General features: G+C 39.9%; 1 protein-coding gene across 3 annotated transcripts in view; it reads left to right on the top strand.

Annotated features, from left to right (window-relative positions):
• The window catches only part of SH3YL1 (SH3 and SYLF domain containing 1), a 185,083-nt gene that overhangs the window by 40,822 nt on the left and 129,689 nt on the right, over nt 1-14,572 (top strand). For all 3 annotated transcript variants that reach the window (XM_089671971.1, XM_089671969.1, XM_089671970.1), the window contains one exon: nt 14,071-14,184. In XM_089671971.1, coding sequence (XP_089528097.1) covers nt 14,179-14,184 — 6 coding nt within the window. In that variant the 5' untranslated portion in view covers nt 14,071-14,178. The remainder of the gene's footprint in view (nt 1-14,070; nt 14,185-14,572) is intronic.

Here is a 14,572-nt window from a genome sequence, read left to right as displayed (position 1 = left end):
TGACGCCCTATAATAGAATGTCCAAGTAATCATTTAGATATTTAAGTCCAGACCTAAGCCATCATTAAAATTTACCCATGGCTTCCAAATCTTCAGAAACTTGGCGTGGGTATCCATGAAGATAGATATGAGCTTCTCGTGACCCATAATTCCCATGAGCTGCAGCTTGACCTCAGCAAAATTGAGGGGCAGCAGGCCCTTGCCAATGTCTGCCGAGCTGCTAGGAAGAGAAACCCTGCAAGCTTCCTCTAGGCTTTGGTCTAGGACAGGGGTAGGCAACCTGTCGCTCTCTAGCTGTTGTGGAACTACATTTCCCATGAGGCATTGCAAAGATTACAAAACTGACAGTTACAGCTATGACTTGCAGGGGCATGATGGAACTTGTAGCCCTGTGGCTCTCAGGTTGCCTACCCCTGGTCTAGGATGTTAAAGAAACATTTAAAACTGATCTAATAAGTGAATAGACTTAGACCCAAAATCAGAGAGCTTTTGGGCAGGACCACAGATATGAAAAAGAGATATCAAAACCAGGTATCATAACAATTTAAATAGAATATGGGACTTTAAAGGTACCTATTTGTCAGACTAACTTAAACATATTTTTTATTTCTGTTCACATAAAATGTTAATAAACTTAAAGATTACAAAAGTGCGTGCCATTGCATGTTTTCTTTGATTGCTTTTGCGTACATATCATTGAATATCATAACATCCAATTATCTTGTATCCTCCTAGTCAGCTTTGAAATCAATTATATGTAGTTATGGATACCACATGAGCAGTTATTCAATTTCCAGCCAAGGGATGAGACAACACGTCTTCTCAACTTCTCAACACGTCTCCCAGATGTTAAATTCTGATTTTTTATGGCATAAGACATATTTCTATGTTTTTAATCTGTGCACAAGCTTACAGTCATATTTATGCACTCAGACAGCCAGGCAGTCCTTCCAACTGCATCCAATATTTGGAGGGTAAAGCAACAGAAGGTCACAATGGCGACCCCGCCCATGCTCCAGGGGGCTCCTGTGGCCTCCCTGTCACAATAGGTTTTACACTGGGGTCAGCAGGGTAGGTGACGGGTAGATCACGTCTCTTCTTTGCAGACCTCCAGAACCTGGACAGGAGGGATGGCAGGGATGGTATTTACTGGAACTGATCATCTGTATTTTTCTCCTACAGCAGCTGAAAGCCGGCTTCTTCTCCTATCCCTTCCTCTGGCATTCAGTGGCTGCAGAAGGATTGGTTCCAGTAAATGCCGCCCCTCCTGTCCCTGTAATTTTTTGTGATAGTATCATCATTATACTGTATTGCATATGAGCAGCACAACACTGGTATTTTGGGTTTTTAGTCTTTAGATGTAGGAACACATTTGGTGATTGCCGCAACTTTGGTTTTCATAACATTTTCATTGGGATTTGTATTTGGCAGCGCACAGAGAGGTTTTATTTCACTCATTGGAAAGATTTACCCCTTTACAGATAGCTAAAAAGATCAATGGTGTCAGTGGGAACATATCTGAAAGGCAGAAATTGCTCAGTGCTCAAACCCTGGAACCCTGGTTGAGAAACATATATACAATACACACTTTGGGGTTAATTAACAAAAACCTGGAAGCTGATTGGTTTCTGTGCAGAGCTGCATGAGATTTTGCACTCCAGTTTTAGTAAATCAACCACAATGTGTATTTCACCTTTTGCAGCCAAGATACACCTACATTATATCTGTTACATATTTCTTTTCACATAGCATAACTTAAAAAACAAGTGCTGCTTATCTTTTGTTAACCACTTGTCTACCAAGGTACATTTCTGAATGGAATGGTAGGCAAATGGTTAAATCATCCAGCTGCTGTGAGCTTGGTACCAGCAGAGAGAGAAAAAGGGCTTTATGATAAAATTGATTGGGAGCCTGGGACCACAGGAAACAGCTTATCCAGAGAGAGCAGGAAGAACTTGGGGAACATCCGTTCATAATTAATGGTTAATTCCAAACTGATAACCTGTGTAGGCTTTTAAAGTATTGTCTATGAAGCATTTTGGGTACCATAGTTTTTTGACATTGCAGAGGTGTGCACATTTTAAGACTTCACGTTTGGTATCTGTTTACTTGATACAACCCAATCTTTTATTTTTTTTACCAATAAATAAAATGTTATATATATATATATATATATATATATATATATATATATATAGCTAAAAAAAAGGAACACTTTTTAATCAGAGGATAGCATCAAGTCAATTAAACTCCTGGGGATTTGATCTGGTCAGGTAAGTAGCAGAGGGGGTTGCTAATCAGCTTCAGCTGCTTTGGTGTTTATGAAATTAACAGCACGTGCACTAGATAGGCAACAATGAGATAACCCCTAAAATAGGAATGGTTTTACAGGTGGAGGCCACTGACATTTTTCCCTATTCATCTTTTCTGACTGTTTTTTACTAGTTTTGCATTTGGCTAGGGTCAGTGTCACTACTGGTAGCACAAGGCGATGTCTGGACCCTACAGAGTTTGCACAGGCAGTCCAACTCCTCCAGGATGGCACATCAATATGTGCTATTGCCAGAAGGTTTGCTGTGTGTCCCCGCACAGTCTCAAGAGCACGGAGGAGATTCCAGGAGACAGGCAGTTACTCTAGGAGGGCTGGCCAGGGCTGTAGAAGGTCCTTAATCCATCAGCAGGACTGGTATCTGCTCCTTTGTGCAAGGAGGAACAGGATGAGCACTGCCAGAGCCCTACAAAATGACCTCCAGAAGGCCACTGGTGTGAATGTCTCTGACCAAACAATCAGAAACAGACTTCATGAGGGTGGCCTGAGGGCCCGACATCCTTTAGTGGAACCTGTGCTCTCTGCCTGGCACCATAGAGCTTGATTGGCATTTGCCATTGAACACCAGAATTGGCAGGTCTGCTTTTGGAACCTGTGCTTTTCACAAATGAGAGCAGGTTTACCCTGAGCACATGTGACAGACGCAAAAGGGTCCGGAGAAGCCACGGAGAACGTTATGCTGCCTGTATCCTTCAACATGACCATTTTGGTGGTGGGTCAGTGATGGTCTGGGGAGGCATATCCATGAAGGAACACACAGACCTCTACAGGCTAGACAATGGCACCCTGATTGCCACTAGGTACTGGAATGAAATTGTCACGTACCTGGTTGGGGAGCCTGACGTGGAGAAGAGGCGTCCTCTTACGACTCACGCTTGGAGCCCCTGATAGTGGGAACAGAGGGCACAGAGCCAGGAGTGGCACGAGTGCCGGGTAGGTCTGGAGCTGGTGGCAGGTAGAAGACCCATGAGATCCGGATGCAGGCCCGGTGCGGATGCAGGAACGTAGGTGCAGCAGCAGGCAGGTATGGCTGCAATCAGGATGCAGACTGGGACTGGACACAGGAGCGTGGATGCGGCAGCAGGCAGGTATGGCAGTGACCAGGATGCAGGCCGGGTGCAGGACCGTGGGTGCAGCAGCAGGTAAGTATGGCAGCAATCAGGATACAAGCCAGGTGCAGATACAGGTAAGTAGGTGTAGCAGAGTCAGACAAGCCGGGTTAGGATCAAACGAGCAAATCAAGTACAGAGGAGCAGGCAAGCGGATAGTCAGGGATAGCCGAGGTCGGTGCAGGCGGTGTTCTTTCTTAGTCAGGTCAGATCAGGATACAGGCAATAGAATCAGGTTATGGAGTGCAGGACTTTATAGACCAGAAGGTATTGATTACTCTGTATTGCAGGTTTAAATGGCCGGCCTTGCGGTGACGTGTACGCTCCTGTGCATGCGCGCCCGGACACTCCCGCGCATGTGCACTCACACCGCCGCGACCCGAGGGGATCCGTAGCCACTGCACGGTGGCAGGATCCCTGACGGAAATCCTTGGACCCATTGTCAGACCCTATGCTGGTGCAGTGGGTCCTAGGTTCCTCCTGGTGCACGACAATACCCGGTCTCATGTGGTGAGAGTGTGCAGGCAGTTCCTGGAGGATGAAGGTTTTGATACCACTGAATGGCCCCCACGCTCTTATGACCTAAATCCAATAGAACACCTCTGGAATATCATGTTTTGGTCTATCCATCTCAGACTGTCCAGGAGCTCAGTGATGCCCTGATGCAGATCTGGGAGGAAATACCCCAGTACACCAACTGTCGTGTCATTAGGAGCATGCCCCAATGTTGTCAGGGATGCATACAGGCACGTAAAGGATATACAAACTATTGAGTACCATTTTGAGTTGCTACAATGAAATTTCAGAAAAATGGACTAGTCTGCTGCATAATTTTTTCACTTTGATTTCTGGAGTGTCTTTGAATTCAGTCCTCTGTAGGTTGATATTTTGATAAATAACTGTGCAAATATGCGTCAGCACATCTACTCCCATGTTAGCTTCCAACAGCCCAGCCAAATCCAGAGCAAAAACACTACTGAATTTAAACAAGTAAGTGTCCGCAGCTTTACATGATGGCTCAGATGCACAGACACTACCAAGGAACATGTGGAGCTCATTGACTGTTCCCCTGCTACTGGGCAGCCTGTGCTTGACAGTACTTTAAAGGGCATGTTTGATTCTTGGAGGGCACTTTACATAAAGATATGTTGCTTTTTTTGTAACAAATTAAGGCTGATATCACAGCCATTGGAGATAGACTGGACCACATAGAGACTAAGATGGAAGAATGTGCAAAAGCCCATAACGAACTGGTAGATACAATGACATGGAAGATGCTATGCAGAAAATTAGATTAAAATGGAAGATTTGGAGAATGAATCTCATAGAAATAATATCAAATTAAGAGGAATTCTCAAATCTGTCCCAGTGGCTGATCTTAGTCATGTCTCAGCAGATGATAGTGTAGCTCTTGCCATCTATTTAATTAGAATAGAATAGGTAGGCGCTACATTATGTCAAAATAAATAAACCAAGTAAAAGTGCAGTTTGTGAGACCAAAGATCCCTATGTAAAGTACCTCAAATTTGGTATATGCCTCACAGTGCATTAACCAAACCTGGTAATTTTATACAATTGCAAACCAATATTATCAATATATAACATATATAGGTGAATAGTGAAAAACGTCCATATATGAAGTGACAATCTTTTCAGCTTCTTATATCTGTCCCAAATCAAAGCAGAAACCAGATAGTGACAGTATCTTCACCACATGCTCACAAACATATAATGTGAATTGCTCACTCACCAGATCTTTTGACCCCAGTTACGGTGGTCAAATACGCCTTCATGAGCGTCATTACATCACTTCCGGGTGCGGGAAAATCTAAGCAGAGTGAAAACGAGGCTTGGAGTTCATGGCGGCCATTTTAGAAGTCTTAACATCATCCTAATAAGTGATATTCATAACACCACATACACCTTTCTTAATCTGCATGCCCCCCAATATTCACCCGTCAATATTTCTGTCTAGGCATTTTAATTGCATTCAGAAAGTCAAGAGGGACCACTTGCTCATTTGGGGGAACTTTAACTTGGTACTCAATACAACATTGAACATATCTACTTCTGCTAGGAGATCAAATATTCACCACCTACTTACGCATGCTGATCTCTACAATCCATGGCAATTCTTGCATGCTGTGGAGAAAGACTTTATTTTTTACTTCAGTGCCCATAACTCTTATTCAAGAATCCATCTCTTTTTCACCTACAAATGGATTTTGCAAAAGGTAGTCCATATCAAGAACCAGAATATCAAAGGGCCAGATCACCCACCCATTATATGTCTATTATGGGCTCTCAATATTAGCAGCCTACATATTTGTGGCACAACAACACATATATTATATCAAGCCCCCATTATTGTACTGAAATCTTAAAGCATCTACAAGATTTTTTTCAAATTAAAAAATCAACTACTGTGGATGTGTTCAATCTCTGGTGCACCCATAAAATGTTTATTAGAGGCATATTTATACAAATTACATCCAGGGAGAAAAACACAGAAGATGCAGCATGGTTATTCACTACTAGCAAGAATTTCCAACCACAAAACTATTCATAATCTTCCCCCATTGCATTAACTGCTGATCAATTACATACTTATAGAAAAAGATTGAAAGAAACGTTGCTACTTGACCATGAAAACAATTTGTAACACTTAAAACTAACTTACTACCCCCAAAACAATAGAGTAGGTAAATTGCTTGCTTCCCAACTTCATCATCAACAATGTAAGGCGAAGATACCTCATTTAACCTATTATGCAATAAAAATAAAGTCTTTGGGGGATTGCTATGAATCTCTCAATCGTAATACAAATATACACATACCCCAACCCACACAAAAAGCTATTAAAAAATAATTAGACAAAACTTTTTTTTAATTAGTGTTGGATAGTGTAGAGATGGATTAGAATGCCTGTAAGTTTTTATTGCTGTTTGTATTCCTGTTAGGGAGAGGGGAAATCTTCCAAAGGGGGCACTAATTCTGATGGGCTGGGGGGTCCCCAAGAAATTTCCTTATTTTGTAGAGATTTCCTCTCACTTCCTGTTTGGCTATGGGACAGGAAGTGAAGGAAAATACCCAGATTGGGACACAGATGGCAAAAAAACCTAACAAGGGTTATAACCCTCCTTTGCTCTATCTAAAATGAAAAAAAAATGTAATGATTTTCTTAGCAGTCTAACCCTTCGTTTAGTTGATATCCATACCTTGGCTAAATTAAATAGACCTTTCATAGCAATAGAAATTAATAAAGTAATACAATATGTTCCTTTTAATAAATCCCCAGGAGCAGATTGTTTTTCATTGGAATACTATAAAACCTTTTCTGATGGTTTACTACCTCCTCTTCTAGCAGTCTTTTAGTTATGCTGCATCCTCTAGCCCAGCCTTTTTCAACCAGGTGCCCAGGTACCCTGGGGTGCCTTCATATATCTTCAGGGGTGCCTTAGCAAAATGTCTAAAAATTGCCCAAAAATGTAATACCAGCAGGTGGATCAAGCCTGCCGTTTAGGTACACAAAGCCACAGGGTTTCATTGGACACCATTACAACTTTCTAGCCGCTGACTTCTTAAAAAACCAATGATGTTATCAGTTGATAAGGACATCGGGCACCTTCACAGCATCCTTGCTTGTCCCTTTCCTGCCCCTCTCCATCAGCACTGGGGTCACATTATCACCTCCGTTGTTCGGTGCCCCACTGGTGCAGCTGTTGCTGCGTTCTGTAAAACTATTCGTTTTGTTCTTTACATTTTGTAGTGTGCTAAAGATTGTGCAGAATTTTAAAGGGTGCCTTGAGATTGTACAGATCTTTAAAGGGTGCCTCCAAATTGTGCAGCATTTTAAAGGGTACCTTGACTGAAAAAGGTTGAGAAACACTGCTCTAGCCAATTTCTTTCTGAAATGTTGCATTCCATATTATTTACTTTATCAAAACATGGCAAAGATCCCAATCTACTTCAAAATTTTAGGCCAATATCATTACTCAATTCTGACTTATGGAATACTCTAGAATTCTAGCAAATCATCTCTGGAAATTACTCCATACCGTATAGGCCCTGATCAGGTCGGATTTGTCAGTGCCACTAGAAAAATGCTGAATTTGATCAAATTCCTGTAGAATACTTTTCTTGCTTCTGGCCTTAGATGCAGAGAAAGCATTTGATAGGATCCAATGGGGTTACTTGACCCAGACCTTACTTAAGTTTAGGTGTTTTGGCTTTATCCTGGCTTTGGCTTTATCTTCTCCAGAATCATGGCTTTATATACATCTCCTTTAGCCCAAGTATACACTTCTAATATGTTATTTAAAAGCTTTAGCATAACTAACAGAACCCATCAGGGATGTCTTCTATCCCCTTTAATATTTTTTTAAATTAATGATAGAACCTCTTGCTGAGGCCTCTAGGTTGAACCCTAAAATTACGGATATAACAATAGCAGATTAAGACATGAAATTTGACTATTTGTGATGATATAATTTTTTCACTGACTAACTCAGCTTCATCTTTGCATGAAGTATAAATCATTATTGATATATTTGGTATACCCTATTACAAGGTAAATACAAATAAATTGTATAAAATATGGGTATTGCATCTAATGTCATAACAAAATTGAAACAAATATTTTTATATAAATGGGACAGGCCTCCCATTACTTATTTACGTAAATAATTCACTTTTCCATTTCCTAGATTACATACCTCAAACTTTCCACCATTACTTAACCATATTTCTCAATCTACTCAAACTACAGAGATGCTTGAGGTATCCTGGATAGGGCAAAATTCAAGTTTAAACTCCTGTATTAAATTCTTTATTATTTTAGAACCTTACCTATGTCTCTACCACAATAGTTTTTTTAGAAGACTTTTTACTAAGGTAATTTATGTGGAATAAAAGGAAATGTAGAATCGGATACAATGCCTTAATTATATATAGGCTTTAGGGTGGAACAGGAGTGTCAAACATGAGAGATGAATTATTGCGCTACTGTGTTAGTCCAGCTAAAACAACAGTTCTCTCACTCTTCAGAAAAACTGTGATATTATATAGAGCAAACTTACAAGGCCATGTTCTTAAAGTGGAGTTCCACCCGAAAAATAAAAATAAAAGTCAGCAGCTACAAAAACTGTAGCTGCTGACTTTTAAAATACAAACACTTACCTGTCCCTCGGTCCAGTGGTGTCCACAACACCGTTGGTTTCACCAGCTGTCTTCTCTTCCTGGTGCCAGCATCTTCAGTGTGGGCACCCGGCTGTGACAGCTTGCGGCTTCACAGCCGGGTGCCCACTGTGCATGCGCAAGAAGTGCTGGGCTTTGTGAATGGCCCCATAGTCTTCTGGGACCTGTCATGTGTCCCAGAAGACTACGGGGAGGACAACTTCCGCTTCCGATCGCCTAGGCAATCTCAGCAGAAGTGGGAGTGGGTACCTGTCAAATGGGTACCCGCTCCCCAAAGGTTCCAATCCTTAATGGGGAGCAGGGGACAGAGGCTTAAAGCAGAACTTCCCTTTTGGCTGGAGCTCCGTTTTAAAGAAAATTTACAAGGCCATGTTCTTAAAGCAAATTTACAAGGGCCAAGTGTTGCTAATGGTGACTGCGGTTTCTTCCCAGGCCATAAAATGCCATACGAGTTTCTAATCCTGCACTGTAAATATACAAGCATGGATCTACAAAGGTTATTGAACATTGGATGATTTACCATACATCTTGAATGGTAAGGATGAGTATAAATTACTTCAGATTAACCATTTTTATACTATATTTTTACACAAATCTGTTACCATCCCCTCTTGGCAGTTCTATACTACTTTAAAGACCTCCAAAAGCACTTTCTCTAAAAGCCCTTCAGTGCTTAAATGGGAATAACATATTCAAAGCTCTTTTACCCCAGAACAGAGGAGAGCAACTCTTATAATTAATAGCAAATTCACTTGTATAGATCATTTTCAGAAGATACTACACTGCTGATTTGACACCATTTAGATTCTCTAAAATCTACTCTGCACCCTCACCACTATGCACTTGTCAAAATGTTGGGGGTTTATTGCATATTCTCTGGCATCCGAAACTTTTGGAAGTCTGTATTTTAATGATTTCAACTGCTACATCTCTCACTGTAGGAATGTAGGACTGTAGCAGTTTCTATTCTATTTGCTGCTAGATTAACAATTATTAATAAATAGAAAAGTGTTACATCTCTCAAACTTTCTCAAAGTTATTATTAGACTGAATAGATAATGTCAGTATGAAAATTTTTTAGCGTTTAAGAAACACTGTGCTCATAAATTCATGGCAAAATGGAGAGCCTGAATAATGCGAAGGCGCTACTTAATTTCTTATGATATATTTTGGATAGCACCATAGTAACAAACAAGATAATAGGAATAATACCACAAACTGTAGAGGTTGTTGTTTTTTTTTTTCTTGTTTTTCTTTCTAATTATCATCAGAATATCTCTTCTTACCCATACCCTCCCAGGCAGGTTGTACACAAATTATTTTGTCATTTGCTTGTATTGTTTCTTGGTAGATTAGGTAAATATCAATCTTTGTAAAGTCTACAATGTAGGTAATCTTGTGGTATTTATTATGGATGGCTCCAAAACCTTCCAATACAAATCAATAGAACCCAAACTGCAGTTGTGGTAGGCTGTTGTGAAGCTCAACACGTCTCCAGAACTTCATATTTTTGCTTCATCAGGAGTAATGGAGGGTCATAAAAACTGCCCAAATTCATCCAACTTCCTGGGAATCCACCACAATTGCAGTTTGGGTCCTATTAATTTGTATTGGAATGTTTTGGAGCCATCTCCAAGTAAAGAAGCATTTTTAAGGAGATTGCTTGTCACTATCTTAAGCCTATATTGGAGGATAAGCATCCAATGTTTATGATGTCATCTATAATACATTAGAGAGCGTTGATTGACCACTCTTAGCAGGGGTCGCAAGTCTTCCGGTAAACCTTGCATGAGAGTGGATGGTGTCACCTTGGCTATCTCTCAAAGTTTACTTTTTCCATCACGGCATGTTTGACTAATCATCTTCACTACTATTATAATACTTTTTGTGGACACAGTTTAATCATTATATATTGCACATTTTGTTTGCTTTTTTTTTTGGTTGGTTGCGGTTTTGATGAATAGAGCGCTGCACTTTTTGTTGTACACATAAAATGGTATTATCAGTCCCCACCACTAGGATTTTTATGAATAAGAACAAACACTACAAAATGAATAACACCGCTGTCAAACTAATGGTGGAAACGAACATGTCTACTTACTGGGGTAGAGAGTTTGCTATTTTCAAGCAAGTAAATATGATTATGAATGATGAATTTAGTGTCCATCCATGTATCATACCTACCACTGCTAACTCTTTACACTCACTGTGGGAATGTCCTTCTTGTTGATTCCTCCAGTGAAGATAAAGCAAAGTAATCTGATGCAGCTGATTTATTTTCATCTACAATCTGAATAAATATCTACCTTATTTCCACATTTATATATATGGTCTTATTCTGCGCCACATTGTGCATTTTTAAGTACGGCCACCACATAATGCAGTTTTGTTCCTTAAATATTTGTTATCTTTTTTACCAATTAAATCCCTAATATATCACTCCAGATGTTTTTTGAGATCCCTTTTCTTAGCCCCGGTTCTCACTGCTGCTACTGAAGTCTCATGACAAATCGAGACAGTAAATCAAAAATGATTTCTCCTGCGCTCTAGGACCCAGACAGGTGGCGGATGGATGGAACCAGACCTGGAAAAATCGACCACCAATACATGTAGGGTTGTGCGGCTCCAAACAAGGCTGGGGAAGCCCGACCAATACTGCAGAACAAAATGAAAACGAGAAGTGCACCAACCTTGCGCATTACCTCAATAACCAAAATGTATTAATTATAAAAATATACTCACAAACAGCGAATTAAATCAGGCATGTAAGTCCTCAAAGGGACTTGAAGACAGCGCGAATCCCATCAAGGGAATGGATATTCAGTACAGCTGACGCCTTTCGAAGGGTGTCCCTTCTTCATCACCCTTCGAAACGCGTCAGCTGTACTGAATATCCATCCCCTTGATGGGATTCGCGCTGTCTTCAAGTCCCTTTGAGGACTTACATGCCTGATTTTATTCACTGTTTTTGAGTATATTTTTATAATTAATAAATTTTGGTTATTGAGGTAATGCGCAAGGTTGGTGCGCTTCTCGTTTTCATTTCGTTCTGCAGTCATGACAAATCAAAACGCATTAATTTCAATAGGTGCCATCTTAATCAATGCAACTCAAGTTGCAGTAGCAAAAAAAAAAGGTTCCTGCTCTACTTCTCTGGGACTTTGGAGCAACTTGAGTGCTATAAACTGCAATGTTAAATCATGAAAGTCACAAGGAAATCATAAGTCGCATGACTTTGGGGCTGCAGCAGTGTGAACCAAGTTTAAGCGTCAAAACGCAAGGAAAGCTGACAAAATTGCATTCTGTTAATATAGCTGCTTTCTTGATCAATTTCAAGTAATTTATTCATATATTACTCAGTAATGTATTCATATATTATATTTTCAAAAATCCCATCTTATTGTAGAAACATTTTTGTAGTTTACTTTTCCCACAGTTGTTTGAATATATAAACCATTATTATTTATTACTGGTACTTACTGTATATAGCACTGACAATTTACACAGTGATTTACATATAAATGTATATTGTACAATTACATCAAGGAGCTTGTAATCTAAGGTGCCTAACTCACATTCATGTATATACATACTAGGGCCAATTTAGACAGCAGCCAATTAACCTACCAGCATGTCGTTGATGTGTGGGAGGAAACTGGCATACACAGAGGAAACCCACGCATGCACAGAGAGAACATGCAAACTTTAGGCAGGTAGTGTTGTGGTTGAGATTCTAACAACCCTAGTGGTGTCAGGTGGAAGTACTGTCCACTTAGCTAATGTGCTGCCTAACAATCTTTTCAATGTTTGGAAAATGGATATACAACCCAAAAGGGTTAACCTTATAATCTCGGTCATCGCTGCATCGGCATCGATTTTATCAATTTTTAGAGCCAGCATTTCTGTGTCTTGTAAAAGTAATCAGAGCGCATAAAGAGCTGCTGGATTACTTTTACAGGAAAAGGGGGTTCCTCCCCCTCCCGCTACTGCCTTTACTGGGCACTTTCCCATCGGGGCCCTGGAAGGATGCAACCAGTGACATCCTGTTTTTCAGACACAATGATAGGAACGGATATCCATTCTCCCACTGTGTAACAGCTTAAACAAGCATCAGATAAGACCGATCTTGGTGTGATATGATGCTTTGGAGTCCAGAGGAGAGCTATGGGATCTAATAAACCCCAGGTCTCTCCAAAAAGAGGACCTACCATGGCCCATGCTTTCACAAAGGATGTTTACATTTCTTGTGACAGCAATACAAGTGATTAAAAAATTTTTTTGTTTTATTGTTTATTAGATTTGATTTTTTTTAAGTACCCCTGTTGGTCCCGCACACATAAGTAAATGGAGATCACACCACACATGTGAGGTATCGCCCTGAACATCAGAGCGAGAGCAGTAATTAGTGCGCCAGACCTCCTGTGCAAATCTAAACTGGTAACCTGTAAAGGTTTTTAAAGGGTTGCATATGAAGACTTTTAGGTACTGTAGTTTGGCGCCATTCCATGGGTGTATGCAATTTTGAAACATGACATATTTGGTATCTATTTAGCACAACCTCATCTTTTATATTTTACCAAACAATTTGTTATGTTGTTTTTTGTGCATTAAAGTCCATTAAAGTGTTTTTTTCCCAAAAATTTGGCTTTGAAAAACCAATGCGCAAATGCAGTGTGACAAAAAATATGCAACATCCATCATTTTATTAAAACGGTAATCCCCCTGCGCTTTATATGGGCCTATAAATAATATGAAGCTGCTAACACCCCAATCCTATACCTATAGGTGCATAAACACAAAATACTTAAATTGGTGAAGCGCTAAAATAAATAACATAAACATATATATACTCAAATAATAAAAATTGTGATAAGATCGTACAGGGATCTGAAGCATAATGATATGTGCCACATAAATGGTGAATATTGTGAATCCGTCAACCTGGTCATTAATTGGGCCCAGTGTATGGTGGATAAAAAAGTAAACACCCCAATCCCAGAAAACGAGATTGTAAACATACACCGAGTGTCATACATAGTGAATCCCAAATGCAGGATAATCATATAACAAAGCGACAAGTGCTTAGCGCTGCTCCAATTTCATTACATTTTCAGTGGGAACTAGGGATAGATGATGTTCTTTAAAATTCTGTTCAAGCAGCAATGTTTTCCATTCTGTGACATTGTACAGAGAATATTACAGGGTTGAAAATGAATGTCCATCATACATCACAGCTAATCATACCACTTCAGACCCTGCTGGTGTATAATTCCATTATGCCTATCAATATCTGATCTATGATGATCTGATATAAAATAGACAAAAGCGTTTATTGCACACATGTGGCATAGATTTTGCTCAGTCTGCTTTCCTGATTGACCTAATTTATTCACTCTATCTGCATTATATCTCATTTGTCTTTGTACTCCTGTACAGCTCATGTTATTGCCAAAGCACAAGGCCTTGCCATTCTGTCTGTTATAAAAGCTGGCTTCTTGGTGACTGCTCGAGGAGGAAGTGGAATAGTCTTAGCACGCCTTTCAGATGGAAGTAAGTCATTTCTGGTTGCCAAAACTGACCTAATCACAGCTTCATGCTAAACGGTCTTACCTTACTTACCATTACTGTAAAACAGAAAACAAAATTGTAAAATTAGCACACTTCCTGTATATATACATTTATATACATCTTATTCTGAGTGGGAAAGTGCCATCTATGTTTCTTCTTTGTTTCCAAGATTAAATTAAAGCTGAACTCTAAGCAAAAAGTTACATATATGAGAACTGTTTTACCTGCCAAACTATTTGTATTTTTGTCAGTCCATATTTATCAATTCTGCCAGATGGCAGAACGATGTTGGTGACTTGACTTTTCTCCATTGCATTTAACCAGTTCCGCTCCGCCCTATAGCAGAAATACTGCTACAGGGCAGCAGGGG

Source organism: Staurois parvus, unplaced genomic scaffold (assembly GCF_062004578.1).
Source record: "Staurois parvus isolate SC_StPar_1 unplaced genomic scaffold, SC_StPar_1.0 ptg000116l, whole genome shotgun sequence".
Lineage (NCBI taxonomy): Eukaryota > Metazoa > Chordata > Amphibia > Anura > Ranidae > Staurois > Staurois parvus.
Note: the sequence above shows the minus strand (reverse complement) of the source record. Positions and strands in the feature narration are given on the sequence as shown.